Genomic DNA, 14,997 nt, shown 5'->3' with positions numbered 1-14,997 from the left:
CTCTGCTCATGTGTCTCCAGAGCCTGAGCCCTATAGCGTGAGACTCACAGCACAACCCTGGCAGCATGGGATGAGCTTCTAGCACAGGGGACAGGCAGGGAGGCTTTGGTGCACAAGCATCACTTCGTTCCCCATACTCAGTGTGCAGAGCTGTGAGCATCCTTGGCACAGCCCTACTGCAGCATGAAGGCACTGCCATCACCTCACCCCACGAGGCCAAACTCACCCCAGGAACAGCATTACTGAAGGCTCACCCCCCACGACAGCCCATTAGTTTGCTTCAAAATGGCTTTGGAATGATCCTCATTGTTCTGGGTCTCTCAGAGCTGGTGCCTGCTGCAGGTGGGAGCTTTGCCTTCATGGGGTCCCTTCCCATTCTGCCCTAGGGATCCCACTGGGCAGCACTGGGGATGCTGTGCTCAGGGTCTCCCACCCCCCGCAGGGTGAAGCAGCTCTGGGTGTGGGGGTTAGCACAGCTGGTACGCTGTGGGATGGCCCTATAGAGCCATGGAGAGGAAGGAAGAACATCTCCCCAGCACATTAAAAATAGATGCGGCATCGCACTAATTATGCTGTGTAATTAGCATTTGTTTGCTGCTTATCAGAAATCCACAGGGAGCGGAGCTGGACCCCACACATCCTTTGTGTATCAGCCAGGGCTCCAAGCAGGGTCGGCATCAGCCCAGCTGCATCTCACAGCGTCACCCCCAGCCCACAGCATCACCCCCCTGGGTCCTCAGCTCCCTGTGCCTCCTTCTCCCCACATGAGCCCATCCACAGCCGGGCTGCAAGCAACAGCTGAAGGGATGAATCCACAGCAATACTGGAAATTAGGTCAGCGATCGCCTGCAGCAGATTTTAGCATTTATCAGCCCAGCTCCACTGCTGCAAGGCCCTTTTACCCAGAGCCACACGCTGCCATAGGGCTGAACCAGGTGCATCCTGCATGTGTTCCCCTCCCATCATGAGGTGGGATCATGGCTGTAGGCTGCTCTGACTGCTGCCCTGTGCTGGTGGAGCTGGGGATAGGCAGCCCCCCCCCAGCAGCACACTCAGCCCCCAAGGCAGGGGGTCCTCACAGCGCTTAAGGAACAGACCATTATACAAACATAAATGAGCGTGGAATTGGAGCACAGCTCAGAGGCAGCAGAGCCCAGGAAAACACACGTTCCTAAGGAAACCCTTTGCACTGAGCTCTGGTGCTGTGAACTACACCAATGCTTCACTACATGATGATGATGTGGCCTTTAAATTGTATTCTTTAACCTGGGGTACCACTCATTGCTTGCTTTCCTCCAGGGTCTCTGCCCAACTCAGCCCACTGCTCCATTCACCTCCCCCAAAACCATGGTACATAATTATTACCTCGTTTACTATTAATTAGGATGTCAAAAGAAAATCCATTCATTTGCTTTTAATGAATATGGCCTTAAAAATGGTGCCAGGGGTGATGTTAGCAGCCCACAGCTGTGTCCTGCTATGGGAAGCAGGAAAGCAGTTCACCCCTCCTACTGCCACCCAATGGGGAAGAGCAATGGGAAGCTCCAGAGCAGCTCTTGGTTCCAGGTTATTTGTTCCTGGGACACTCCAAAAGCTCATTCCAGCAATCAGGGAGCTAAAGAGGAAGGGATGCACATGAGTTTCCTTAGCAAGGACACAAGCTCTGGTCTCTGAGTTTCCATTAAGAGGAGGTTTCATGCTTCACAAAGCGATTTCCCCTTCCCTGGTTTATAAACCAATTAGATAAAGACCAAGTTAATCCCTTATTGTGTTCAGAGCCACCAGCAGGCACCAAACACGGGGATTATATGCTTTGTTTAACTGACTCCCCAGGTCCCAGCGGCCACGAGCACCGCACAGCACAGGGCAGTGTGAGGTAGAACAGAGTGGGGTCTATGGGGCACCCCCAGCCCCATAACCCAGAGCAGCCCAGGCTCATAGAGCATGCATGAATTGCTCAGTGGTCAGGCACAGTGCACACTCTGTGCACAGCTCTGCTGCTGAGGATGTGGCTGCACTGAAGAGGTGCTGTGCCAATGGTGGGGTCACACAGAACCAAATGGCTGCCCCCGCCAGGCACAGGGATCCCTCTGATCCCACACAGCACAGAGATCAGAGGAGCACAGCGTGGCTGTGACTTCCCTTCCTTCCCAACCTCTATCCACCCCCGCAGCGAATTCCCATGTGAAAATGGCTTTGAGGCTCCCCAGGAGATGGCGAGCTGCTCCTCAGGGCTGAAAACTTTGGCTGGGTTTGTCTTTACAACACAGGAACCAGCACGATTGTGGGGGAAAGGAGAACTCTGTCAATGACCAATTGCTGCCAATCCCTCCTTGTCTCCCAGGGACCAACCCAACAAAGTCCTCTAAGTTGGTCCCTGGGGATAGGAGCACCACGATCATCCAGTTCCAACCCCCTGCTGTGTGCAGGGTCACCAACCACCAGCCCAGGCTGCCCAGAGCCACATCCTGCCTGGCCTTGAATGCCTGCAGGGATGAAGCATCCACAGGGGCAAACTGCTCCATACTACCAAGAACCCACATCTCTGGAGGAAAAGCTTTACCCTTGTGGACTATAGTAGCTTTAGTGTCTGTTCTGCTCTCTGCTGTTAATGCAAAGCTGCACAAAGAATCATAGAATCGGGCTTATCTTACAAATGGTCGTCTGAACCCCAAGCAGGCCCATGTCTCCTAACACCCCTGTGTCAGAATTGTGCTTCAGAAGCAACGCAGAGCATTTCCCAGCACCATCAGCAACAGCAGAGCATCGTGTGCCCAGAGCAAATGATTCCCACCCCGACACTGAGGCAGCAGGCACACAGAAACCACTGACACCAACCAGACTGAAAGCTTCCCAGGTAGCAAAGCTCAGACCTCTGAGCGTCTTCCAACACACACAGCAGACTGTTGGCTGCTCTGTCCCCTCACTTGTGAGTCACACGCCCACCTGAGACACAGCGTCCCCTGCCCGTCTGTCAGGACCAGCCGGAGCTGCGTGCTGCACTTCTGTTCCCTGGAGATGTGTGAAGGGAGCACAGGCTGCAGGGATGGCTCTAAACCCCTCAAAGGAGTTTCTATGCCCCAGACAAGAGCTGGAGCCAAAGGCCAGCTCTGCAGCTCGCTGGATATTAAGTTAAGCAGCCCAGTGCCTCTTTGACAATCCCCTCCTGCAACAACCAGAGCACTCAAGGAAGTTGTAGCAAAACTACAAGTGGATATATGTATTATAAACAGTGAAAAATATAAACATCTAAACATCAATAACAAATTAAACAGAGGCTGATTTGAGCCTGCCAGAACAGTGCAGCACTGCTGCTGGTGTTGTGCTGACCAACACAGCTGTGTGCTGCTCTGCCCCAGGAGGCACACAGCCACTGACTGCCCTCTGCACAACCACAGCCTGCGGATTCAATGTTGAGGGTCTTCTTCGTTTCTTCTATAATGAGATTCTTCCTCCAGGTCAGCCCTGTCTTTTCTGCAAGAAAAAGAAAACAGGAAGGATCAGAGTCTTGAGAAAAGGAGCCAGGAGGACTGACCATTATGTCACCTGAAGGCTTAGAGGTTCAGATACCCAAGTTTTGAGACATACAGTCACCAATGGAACGAGTTTTGTGCTTCTACTGTCCAGGCCCTCAAACCAGCCAGCCTTTATGTAGCTTTCAGCATCAAAAAGGATCATCAGCTACCAGCGCAGTGCTACCCCCATGGCCTGGCTGCACTGAGCAGCACCACTAGAAGAACAGAGAACCTCATTCCTTTGCTTCTGGCTTTGTGATTCAGAGAACTGAAGAGCTGAGCAGAACATGACAAGCTGCACTGCAAAGGTGTCATAAGGAATCACTGTGAGGTGCCTCAACTCGGCACAAGTAATCCCTGACTGCTGCCACCAGGGATCTTCACTTTCTGGTCCAGCACAATTCTCAGAGCAGGGTGGGCTCTGAGTTCTGACAGACTTCATTCCCCCCAATGGAGCCATTCAGAACTTGGTGTCTGCCCAACCTGGGGCGGCTCTGAGGGGACCCAATGATAAACTCTGATGAACTGCACTGATAAGGCTGCGGAGCCTTCTCACAGCACAAGGAGCTCCCACACACCAGTGGACTTGCTATGGATTTACGCTGTTTAACTGAGCAGCTGTTGGCCAACATTAAGTAAAAGTGGGGGAGCCTGACCCTCCCCTTGTTTTCTGCTAACAGAAACCAGCTCCTTGCAGGATATTTCTGTTCACCTTCATGTCACACTCGTGGGCGTTAGCACCTTACTTATCATAGGTGCTGAAAACAGACCAAATCCCCAGCGACCTTCCCCTGCCCAGGACACGGTGCTCAGCACAAGAAACATGTGAAGTAGCATGGCCACAATCACCCCCAGAAATCACCCTTTGTGGGGGCAGCATGTCCTGATGTCACTGGAGCTCACCTTGTTACCCCACCCGTCCCTTTAATGCCATTACTGAAGATCATTACATGAGCAGATCCCCTTTGGAGAGGCAGCTGCTTGGGCTGCCCACACACCTACCTCTTTAGCCCAGAAGGTGCGACTGCTGGTGAGGAACACATCTGCTTCTGAATATACGCCCTGGATCTAATGTCAGCCTGGAATTAAGGAGGAAAATAAGTGAAAAGGGACTGAGCCACCTTTTGGTGTCTTCCCACAGTTATCTCTGTATTGCTCTGCACACCTTGATGCCAGCAGGCCCTAACCAGCCCTCAGCTGTCTCGCCAAGAGGAAGCTGTGTTGTTCTTCCTTACTGAAACAGAAGCTGTGTCCTGGAACTTTGCTACCAGGGACTGCCACAGGCATTGCAAACAGGTGTGAGCTGCAGCCTTCCAGCTCACAGCACTCCAAGGTCATCCACGGTCTTAGCAGCTGTGACTCTGTGATATTCACACAGAATTAGCTTTTCTGGTCACTAAACCAGCTGAGAAATGGGACTGCTCCCTCCACAGGAAACTATAAATTAAGAAGGGGGAACAAGGCTATGGAGAGGGCCATTAAGAGCTTGGGAACATGGTGATACAGCAGGCAAGTTGTCAAGATGACATGGGATGAAAAGAAAAGCCGGCACTGCCAACCCTCATACCCATCTTTTTCCTTCCTCTGTTCCAGCAGTTGTACCATGCAGGAACAGATGGAGAAGCACACCACTTGACTGCTGCATATCCTTTTCCCTTGGCAAGAGCTTGGCTCATCCTGCCTTCACGCCTGGTGGGCTGGCTGTGTGATAGTAATTATGCAGCTAAAGCAGGTAAAAACATCCAGTAAACACAAACAGAGACAAGGCACAAGCACAGCCGCAGCTCTGCCACTTCTTGGCAGCAAGGCAACTGACTGACACACCTTTCACACTGCCCCAGCCTGCGAGACCAAAAGCAAAACTGCCAAGGGGAGCAGTAAATATATGAGACTGTATCAGTGCTACGAGCTCTGCTTTCTAGTACAAACTCTCCTGGGGCCACAATTAAGAGGTGTAATGTTGAGATTCTACCAAGTGTTGGTTTACTGCCCTCCTCTTCCTTGAAGCCAAGCTCAGAGCCATCATCAAACCCCTGCTCCTGCCAGCAGCCATCTTCTCTTATGCTTCTGATATACACAAAACCACCTGGGAACACCAGGAGAACTGAACTGCTGCACCTTATCAACAGCACAAGACAGCACGCAGTCAGAGCAGGGCAAGAACACCAGCAGAAATCCCAGGAGGGGTAGAAAGCAATGCTGGACACTTACTGGATGTTCTTATCACCTAGAAGCGATACTGTTCAGCTTCCAGTGCTGCTCCATAGCAGCACAAGGCTCCTGAGTGCCATCACAAGCACCCAGACCCTGAGCTCTTGGTAACTTTGAGAACTGGTAGTTGATTTTAACATTCCCTTCAAGTTTTTTCCTTTTCCAGAGCCTTCCTTTCTCAAGAACGCTGCTACCCCGTGACATTTTAGAACAGCTGCTGTGCCCCACCTCAAAGAAAGAGTGCCTCACTCTACTTAAAAAGCAGTCTGTGACCTTCCCAGCTGGAAAAGCTTCACAGAATATAATGATCATCCTAATAAAGTGGGTTAGCACATCCCCAGTGGCTGTCCTTGAAGCATTCACTACTCTTGTCTCTGCTCCTTCTGAAGTCTCTCCCATGCCCCAGAAGAGCTCCCCACCATCCATCCATCCATCCATCCATCCATCCATCCATCCATCCATCCATCCATCCATCCCAGCAGCTCCCAGTCCAGCTTCTCAGGTGGAGGCTCTGCCAGCTTACTGCTGGAAATGCAGCTCCACCACTGCTTAACAATTCTGCGAGCTCAAGAATGAGAAATAGTTACATAAGGGCTGGTTTGTTTGGGAGAGTTTTTTTTCCCCTTCTCTCTATAATTGGACAGTTTCATAACTGAACTGACAAATAACTTTGATCACTCTTCAGGATAAGAGATTACGTGATGCATTTTACAACAAGGGAAAGAGGCTGTTCAAAAGAGTCCCTGCTGGGAGACCAAGGGTAGCAAGAGTCAGGTCTAACAACTATGTTTCCAGGTAAGAAAAAGCCCAAACCACGTTCTGCTGGTAACATAAGCTAATGCTCACCCAGGTGGCAAATTACTGCCCGGTCCTCACTCCTAACACACTGCTGAGAGACAGCTTAACCCAGCGTATTAACCAAGAGGTTAATCAATAAGATGGATAACTGTCCAGTAATAATCCTCACAGATTGTTTCTATTTTCAGCCAGGCCTAGTGCTGGCATTAGGGTCTGGAATTGTTGCTTTGGCTATTCTATGAGGTGTGGTGGTGACCAGCAAGCTTGTACAGGGGGGCTACATCTCAAGATAAGAGTTTTGGACATGAGATGCTGATGTTCCTGCAGGGCAGCAGGTGCTGATGCCACATAGAAAGAGGGTGATGGCTAATTGCTCAATTTTGCTTTTGTAAGTGATACTCCACATGATACCACCTGCAGAAGTTCACAGCTGTGGCCTGGTTGACTTCTGTCCTCTGTGGTGGGCTGGAGCAACATCAGGTTGCCCCACCAGCCACCTCTTGGACCAGCAGGAACCAGCTGGGCAAGATGCCAGCTGGAGCTAAAAGGATCATCAAGTGAGCTGGAGGCTGGTGTGAAGCCAAGCAGGAAGCTGAAGCAGCAAGAGGCAGAAGAATCGGTCCCAGAGCAATCTTTATCAGATGGAGAGTGTTAAAAGCTTCTGTTTCCACACTGTGTATGGGGATCCTGAGTCTGAGCAGGCTCAGAGCGTGGACAAACACTGGAGAGGGCTTCTGACCCCTGCTAGAAGTAGACAAGGGCAGATGCTCTCAGGAGAGCTTGCCACTGTTCCAGTTTGAATGCTTTGCCTACTGTTCTCAGACAACACTTTCTGCCTGCTTCAACTGGTATTGACTTCAGAGGTACTGACCTTTGCCTGGATAGCTCCAAAGGACCAACCCTCTGTCTCAAAATCTCACCAGCTGTCTGGCTGAAGAAATCATCTGCTCGCAAACTAAATTCTCCCAGCTCAGCCCTGCACATGGAAGGTGGACTAAGCAGGATGTAAATATTTACTGAAGGTGATAAGCAACTGCTCTCTGCTTTCTCTGAAAGATCACCCCTCTCACCTGTATCGCAGCCAGATCCTTTGCCAACATGACCACACTGTGGGCTGAATGCAAATCAGTCTCATGCCATAAGAACCTACATAGGCCTGACCCCTATGAAAGGGGGAGGTTTAAGCTGCCACAATAGCTGACAGCAGTACACATGCAGCAGAATGGCAGTGTGTTCCTACAAGCTGTAAACACCACCTCAAAAAGGTACTGGCGGCTGAGCTATCTGCAGTTCACTACACTTCTGGGGCTGCCAGAACTTACAAACCAAGTGCTAACACTCCAGAAGCCTTTCACTGCACACTGAGAATGCTAGAAGCATATCACCCACCAGGTCTGCAAATCTGCTCTGGAGCAAAAAGGAAGTCATACAAGGCAGGACTCCCAACAGCCTTCTGCTTAATTCCTGCTTCAGGTGCTCAAGCTGAGGCTTCCAGCACAGCCCTGCATCAAGACCTATGACAATTACCATAAAGAGGTGTGATGGAGAGATGTGCCACGGAAAGGGACATTTAAGTGTCCTTTTCTGCTACCACTCCTTTACCTCTACAGTAAACACATTCATTTCCTCCTGAATTTTTAATCTCTCTGCGAGGAACACAACAGCATTTCTTTCCATCACTTGAAATAAAAAGGTCACAGTCAGTGGATTGGAAAAAGCTAGGAATTAAATTAAGCTGATGAAAGGCTCCAAGACACTTTTTTTTGTTTCCAAAGGGAATGCTTTTCCCCTCTGCCCAACTGCAGAGCAAGCTTAGAGCTCTGCGGAGGCATCTGTCCCTTGCTGGAAGAGGTTACATAAGAAGATCTATCAGCCTACTCCCGTCTGGCAGGTAGTGGTTTATGAGATCAGAAACTCTAGTTCTGGAATGGATGCCTCAAGGTTTGTTTTGCTCCAAGGTGTTAGATTGTCTGTTTTATAACTACAGACTCAATACTCTGTTTTCAGAAAACACTGCAGTGCTGAGGAAAAGCTCCTGTGTGCACAGCCAGCCTAACAGCCCTCAGCAGGATCATCTTGGTGCTGCTGCGAGGAGCTGCAGAGCAAAGGTGGTCAGGTACCTAACAAGCATAGAGGTGCAGCACCGTGAACTGCTGTGTTCCAGAGCACCATTACCAACAGGGACATCTGAACAGACCCTGCTCCCCCACGCAGTCACTGGGTCAGGTACACCCAAGCTGCTAACAGCAGGGTGACCCCAAGGGGAGACCTACTTGTCAGGCTAAAAGTCCTGAAGGCTTTACGCTTCTCCAGATCCCTTTTCCAAGCGCTGCTGTGATTTAATTAGCATGAAGCAAAGCCTAGGTGGCAGCTGCGGCTCACTGAATGTGATCCAGTGCTGTCACCTACTGGCTGCCTGCCGCCTCAGAGCCCGCAGTTCCTTGCATAGTGCAGTAACAGGAAAAAGCCCACAGGAGCAGCACTGCGGGCTGTGCTAGGCTCAAAGCATGAGAAGAACTGCATTTCCAGCTCTTCTGTATTAACAACACCAGCACTGTTGAAGTTGCCTGCAGAGAGGAACCGAGACATCAGTCAGGCTGGGTCTGCAGTGAAGGCTGCGTGAGCTTCTGAGCACTGCGTCAAAGCAAGAAGTGAGGAAGATGGAAGGACAAGAACAAGAAGAACAAGACAACAGGTTGAGGAGAACAGGCCAGCAAGAAAGGTGCCCACTGCAGAACTGTCACTTACAAACTGGGACTCTAAAACACAGGCTTGGCATCCACAGCTGCCACACTCCCTCCATTGACTACTTGCCTTCCTTCCCTGCCCCAGACCTGCATTCCCCTTCCTCAGCTCCCTTGCTTTTCTACCTGGCGGATGGGCTCCGGGATCCGGTACTTGCAGCAGGACTTGACCAGATGCACGGCTGTCTCCAGGCATATCCGGTGGCCCACTGAGATATACAGGGGTTTATAGCTGTTGTTACAGCTTCGCAGGGCCTGTGCATTAAGAAACAATGGAGATCAAATCCTTAAGAGGCTTATTTCAAACAATTATAAAGTGGCAGATGAATCACAGGCTAGTTAGCTGCCTTCAGGAAGCAGGAGGTGGGTCTGTGATTGGTAACACCCAGTCTTCTGTATGTTCTGCTTTACAGCATCTCTTTACAGGGATTGTTTGCCCTTTCAGACCCCCAGGACCCCCAGATGCCTCTTGCTGCTCTGGGAAGTGGTGAGATGTGTGAATACAGACTATGCTGACATTAACAGCAGACAAAGGAAGTTTCTTACACCTGTTTCCTGAGCAATTCTCTTCTGAGAATCCTTCTACACTGCATCCTGGAAAGGTGCTGCAGAGTTGACACCTCTCCTTAACGCTGTGGTTCAAGAAAAGTGTGCTGGAACACAGCACCTCAGGTGTCACAGCCCCGTATGTGAACACACCCAACACCTGAACCACCAGCTCCTTCTATGGATGTCTGAGCTGCTGGAAAAGGGAAATCAGTGCTTCTGGTCACCTGCTCAAACATCCCCCGGTGCTCCCAGCTACACAAAGCTAGAAGATACGATGGCCAAGCAAACAGGAAACTCCCTGTGTCTTACCATACCAAGGACAGCCCCTGAAGCGCCTGTCAGAGGGAAAGTATCTCCTTTCTTCTGCAGGGAACGAATCTAGGGCATAAAAACACTCAAGGTCAGAAAGTACACAGTGAGAAAGTACATAATCATGACTGTCCTGGTTCTCTAGGGCTGTAAGAGAGTGGAAAAATTCCCAACCTGGCTTCACCTGCTCTTTGTGCAGCTCATCCTTGACTAAGCCATCCACATGCAAGAGGTTCTTGGCCACTCCAACGCATGGCAGATCTGTCAGGACTCCCAGGTGACAGGCCACACCAAACCCTACCAAGATGACAGCATTGTAACTGCTGGAGACCAGAAGATTAGATTCTCAAACAGATGCTGGCAGAACAGAGCTCTCCAGTGCAGCCCTACCTCTCTGATGGAGCAGGCCATTCCCATCTACAAGAAGCACCTGAAAAAGACAAAAGAAAACCCACACAGAATAGGACTCCCAAAGCCAAAGCAGACCTGACTGATGTTGGCTCAGCATCCCCAGTCCCCAAGGAAATCACACCAGCTGCTTCAGTGCAACTTCAGTGCTGTGCTGTGTGCTCTACCAGCACAACACAGGCAGACTCTGAGCCTACTTGGGATAAGGGAACGTGCCACACCTGAGGTCTGAGCTCGGGCTTCTCCTGCTCAAGTCTCTGAACAGCTTCCACCAGGAAAGGGACCTCTCTGAAGGCCAAGAATCCAGCCACGTACGAGGCACTCACAGCCACCATCCGGTAATCCTCGTACAGCACCTAATAGCACAGAGATGGCACTGACAGCAACCTGCAGGCTGCAAACAGCTCTGCTTTACATCCTTAACTCTCAATACTTCATCATTCCATCGCATTCTGGATCTCTCCCACTGGGCCGTGTCAATCTAAAGGACTGCCAGCATCAAGCTGGGCATCCCCCAGCTCACCCCACAGCTTTAACTCCTCCTCCCCATCATTAACGAACCACAAAGCGGCTCCGTGCCCCCGCCCCGCCGTTACCTCGAGGCCGGGATAGCTGAGCACAACCAGGGACGCGCAGGCGCTGCCGTCGTCTCCTTTGACGTAGGACAGATCCACGCCTCCCACCCGTTGCAGTCCGGCCCAGCCCGGTTCCCGTTGCCACCTCTCTGTATCCTCCGGTACCACAGCGGCCCGCAGCCGGGCCTGCTCGCTGTGAGGAACCGCACAGCTCAGCACCCTGCTCCCAGCCCCAACCCACCATCATTCCCCTCCTCCTCCATCCCGCTTAGGCCCCGTTACCGCTCCCAGCGGCGCAGCGTGGCGGGCGGAACCGCTTTCGGGCCCATCTTCGCCATGGCGGATCGAACCGAACCCCCCCCCCCCCAACACCACGAACCCCCTCGGAGCAGGAGGGCGGAAAGAGACGGCGGTTCGAGCGCACTTCCGTGGTTTATTGAGAAACGCAGAGCGCCACCTAGCGGCGGGGAGGAACAGACCGGGCCTGCCCGGTGCATAGAGGGCAGTGATGGAATGGATGCGAAGGAATGGTTCGGTTCGGTTGGGTTCTGTTTTCTTCTCTCGGTTCTGGACCAAAAAAGGGGCCGTGTGGGGCTGGGAGAGGCAGCCCAGCACCTATTGATTGAGTGCTAAGAGAAACCAGGAGTACAAAACCTCCCTATAAACACAGAGCTTGGAAAAGTTTCCCCCATCTTCTTCGAGCATCGCTCTTCCAAAAGATCCATCTTCATCCATCAGAGAGAAGAAAGACTCCTCCTCCTCCACTCTTCTACTGCACTAAAGCATCTCACCTTCACACTGATTGCACCCCTTCCAAAAAATAAAGCCACAAAAAAAGCCAACAAAACCCACCAAAATACACCAAAAAATAAAAAAACACCAATCCCTGAATTTCCCAAACTTCACTGGCACCACCAGCAATAAAGGCACTGCAGCCCCTGTGCACATATAGGGCGGTGTGGGCACCCTTAGCTCTCCCTCCGCTCCCTCTTGAAGACGGCGGCTGCTTTCCAGGTGGCAGCGATGTGGGAGAGGTGAATCTCATCTGGGAACGCGTCCTGCAGCTCCGCAGCCAGCTCAAAGTCTTTGTCATCAAGGAGAGGAATGAGCGATTCCTTCACGCTGGAAATCCAAGAGTAAAAGTAGTGTTAATAGATGGGATACAGCATTCAGTGGGTTAAGGAGCCCTAAGAGGGATGGCTGCTGGTTGGAATCACATTGTTAGGGTCAAGTTGTGGGTACAGGAAGCTAAGGCATGCTGTGCTGAGCAGCTGTATTCCCCAAACAGCCCATTGTAAGAGGCAGAAATACACAGGGCAGCTTACAACTGGCTGCATATCCCTAACAGCAACACTCATACTGCGTGGCCAGCAGAGCAACCATTTGCTAACAGAACTGTTTCCATCAAAGGCATTTTCATAGCAGCAGAGAAGCTGAGGTTGGTATTAAGCATGGCTTATTTGGGACTGCACAAATCCATTTACCCCCACGTGGGTCTGAATTCATCCGCAGATCTGACACGTTTCAGCTTCAGGATGATCATCTTATGGAGCTCCTGTAGGAAGGTTTCCAGCCTCGAATGGACAAGGTAGGTGTTGAGGAGCTTGGCCATCTCTGGGCTGAGATCAGCTTTGTATTCTGTACTGATGTCTTCAAAAGGATCCTAAAAACGCAGCGAGAGAACAAATTGAAGAACCAAAACCCCCACACAATAAGCAACTTCATTTGAGAATCTTACCCTTTTGAGGCGCAGAAGCTGCTCAGATTTGTGGGTAGAGAGAAGTTGCCACAGGGCTATGATGTGCTTTAGGTGGCATCGTTTCAGGGCCTGAAAGAAAGTGGATGGGAGGGCTGTGTTTAGTTTGTTCTCCTTCCACATTTCCCCAAGCAGGGCAAAACTGCAGAGGAGTTACAAGCACAAGCAAGATGCCCACTAAGGAAGAAACCACATGAGAAGGCAAAGTAACACTGACCTACACAGAGGTTGGAACCAGACCATCCTTCAGGTCCCTTCCAACCCACACTCTCAGGACTCACCTGCAGTACATGAAGGTTTGTCTGATCTCCCATCTGCAGAACATTCTCAATGTAGTCAGTCAGAAGCATTTCAGTGTTCTCTCCAGCCATGGCCAGAAATTCCAAGGCAATTTCAGTGACGGACAGAGCATCACAGACATCACTGTAAGACTGCAGCTCCCCAGTGATGGCGTTCATCACAGAGCTGGGAAGCGCACTCTGAAAAACCATGAAGTCAAAGCAGTGTTAGTTAGAACCACTCCTTATTGCTGCTCAAGTCGCTGGAGTCCCAGACAAGGACAGAGCCCCGGATTTAGGAGACTGAAAACATCTACATCTTTGCTTTGTAAATCCTAACTGATGAAAGACAACTTCGGTATACACATTCAAGGCATGCCAACAGATGAGCAAGCAAGTCTTCAAAGCAGATGGGCAAAGCAAGCCTGACACTTCTTAGCACTTATGGGGTCACATGCTTGCCCTGTTCCCTCCGGGGCAGAAACCCACCTGATGCAGACGCTGCTTATTCCTGATATCATTAAATAGCTCTTCATAATTCCGATCGTGTCTGTAAATGAGGGTGGGTATTCCCTGTCAAGAGAGAAACATTTTGTTGTAGAGCTCTGTCACATCACTAACCCCATTGCAGCGTATGCTTTGCTGCAGCAAACACTGCAGGGCTTCCAGCATCAGCCAGCACATCATCAGAGCCCTGCAGACAACTGCAGGCCAGGCAGCAGCTAGTTGCCTGCTAGCTGTTTTCTGGCTGTCTAGAAACATCATAGCTAGCGCCTTGTCCTACCGTTAGGGTGATGAGTGGCTTCCCCTGCAGGAACTTGCTGATGACTTGCTGCTGGATCCTCTCCAGATCAAAGTGCTGCAACGTCTCCCCTCCCTTCTCCATACTGTACTGGCAGTTGGATAAGATCAGAGGGATCAAGTCTCTCTCAACCTCATAACTGACCAAGTGAAGGTCAGCCACTTCTGATGGACTGATCAAGTACCTGAAGAAGAGGGGGGGTAAAAAATGGTCTCTGTTTACAATGATGAGCCTTTATGAAGCAGGGAAAGCAGAGCGTGTGGTAGCACGAGATAAAACGGACTAAGCTGCAAGAGCAACGTACTGGTCGTCTTCTTTGATATGTTTGTTCACCGAATGGATGAAGTCATTTTGCAGGCTGATGAGGTAACTGACCAAGGCTGTGGAGCAGAGGCCCAGTCCCTGTCGACGTGGCAGAAGGACCTCAAGCTTGCTGTCCAGGGTCAGGTCAGCATCACAATAGCCCTTAGGAAGTTTAACTTCCCCTGAAATAAAAAGCATTGAAAGCTCCTTGAGGTGGCCCAAAACCCACAATAAGAAGCATCTCCTGGGCTGAAAGGAGAGGCTCTAAGTGACCAAGGTCAGTTTTGAGGATGCATTTTAGCAACTGATAGGAGAAACCCACCAGTTATATTGAAGGAACCCCACCTGACAGCAGGCACTTCCTCATTTCCCCTCAGAACAGTACTAGGAAAGAAGAGTACTCACCATTGGTATCCAGTGATGACCTCAGCTTGTTCCAAACTGACAGAAACACATCGACTCTCCTCTTTAACAGAACCCACATCACATCTGGGAACACCAGAAACAGGAAACACCTCTTACTGGCAACACCACGAAAACCAGTAATACAAGAGTTTTCAAAGCACCGCTATTCAAAAGCTACAAAACTCAGTCTGACTCTGCATGACCTTTAAGTACTGCTCTGTAAGTACTCAAGAACAGAAGCAATTGTACATCAATATAATTGAAGGGATTTGCCACAGACTGTTTCTCTCCATCACCAGAAAGGACAGACATCCCTCATACCTTTTAGGAAGGCCCTACTCAAG

At 50.7% G+C, this 14,997-nt stretch overlaps 2 protein-coding genes across 16 annotated transcripts in view; both read right to left on the bottom strand.

The window, feature by feature from the left end:
* Nucleotides 1–3,193: 3,193 nt before the first annotated feature.
* Nucleotides 3,194–11,517, bottom strand: ENDOV (endonuclease V). Of its 8 annotated transcripts, none has more exons than XR_014936641.1 (9): nucleotides 11,392–11,517; nucleotides 11,131–11,302; nucleotides 10,756–10,890; nucleotides 10,517–10,556; nucleotides 10,301–10,423; nucleotides 10,127–10,195; nucleotides 9,339–9,523; nucleotides 4,518–4,594; nucleotides 3,194–3,474 (listed from the first exon to the last, which is right to left on the bottom strand). XR_014936641.1 is itself a non-coding variant. In XM_015879710.3 (9 exons), the coding sequence occupies exons 1-9, from the start codon at nucleotides 11,445–11,447 to the stop codon at nucleotides 3,408–3,410; spliced, it is 858 nt and encodes a 285-aa protein (XP_015735196.3). In that variant the 5' UTR covers nucleotides 11,448–11,517; the 3' UTR covers nucleotides 3,194–3,407. The 8 variants fall into 8 exon arrangements, 5 of the variants coding, with proteins under 5 accessions (XP_015735196.3, XP_085378626.1, XP_085378625.1 ...); XR_014936640.1 differs by having other exon boundaries at nucleotides 9,395–9,523; XM_015879710.3 differs by having other exon boundaries at nucleotides 9,395–9,523; nucleotides 10,311–10,423.
* A 5-nt stretch (nucleotides 11,518–11,522) lies between these two features.
* Nucleotides 11,523–14,997, bottom strand: part of RNF213 (ring finger protein 213) — a 45,451-nt gene continuing 41,976 nt past the window's right edge. For all 8 annotated transcript variants that reach the window (XM_015879695.3, XM_085522483.1, XM_085522487.1 and 5 more), the window contains exons 60-67: nucleotides 14,654–14,737; nucleotides 14,250–14,430; nucleotides 13,928–14,129; nucleotides 13,633–13,716; nucleotides 13,147–13,344; nucleotides 12,848–12,937; nucleotides 12,594–12,772; nucleotides 11,523–12,231 (exon numbers count right to left, since the gene is read on the bottom strand). In XM_015879695.3, the coding sequence (XP_015735181.2) occupies nucleotides 12,078–12,231; nucleotides 12,594–12,772; nucleotides 12,848–12,937; nucleotides 13,147–13,344; nucleotides 13,633–13,716; nucleotides 13,928–14,129; nucleotides 14,250–14,430; nucleotides 14,654–14,737 (1,172 nt within the window). In that variant the 3' untranslated portion in view covers nucleotides 11,523–12,077. The remainder of the gene's footprint in view (nucleotides 12,232–12,593; nucleotides 12,773–12,847; nucleotides 12,938–13,146; nucleotides 13,345–13,632; nucleotides 13,717–13,927; nucleotides 14,130–14,249; nucleotides 14,431–14,653; nucleotides 14,738–14,997) is intronic.

Source organism: Coturnix japonica, chromosome 23 (genome assembly GCF_054131305.1).
Source record: "Coturnix japonica strain WE chromosome 23, WE-NBRP24, whole genome shotgun sequence".
Lineage (NCBI taxonomy): Eukaryota > Metazoa > Chordata > Aves > Galliformes > Phasianidae > Coturnix > Coturnix japonica.
The sequence above is the reverse complement of the archived record's forward strand: the minus strand, read 5'-3'. Positions and strand labels throughout refer to the sequence as shown.

Coding starts and splice junctions, on each gene's coding strand:
- ENDOV (XM_015879710.3), bottom strand. CDS start 11,447: ATGGCGAAGATGGGCCCGAAAGCGGTTCCGCCCGCCACGCTGCGCCGC. Junction 11,303..11,391: donor ACGCTGCGCCGCTGGGAGCG/GTAACGGGGCCT, acceptor GGTTCCTCACAG/CGAGCAGGCCCGGCTGCGGG. Junction 3,475..4,517: donor GCACCTTCTGGGCTAAAGAG/GTAGGTGTGTGG, acceptor TTTTTCTTGCAG/AAAAGACAGGGCTGACCTGG.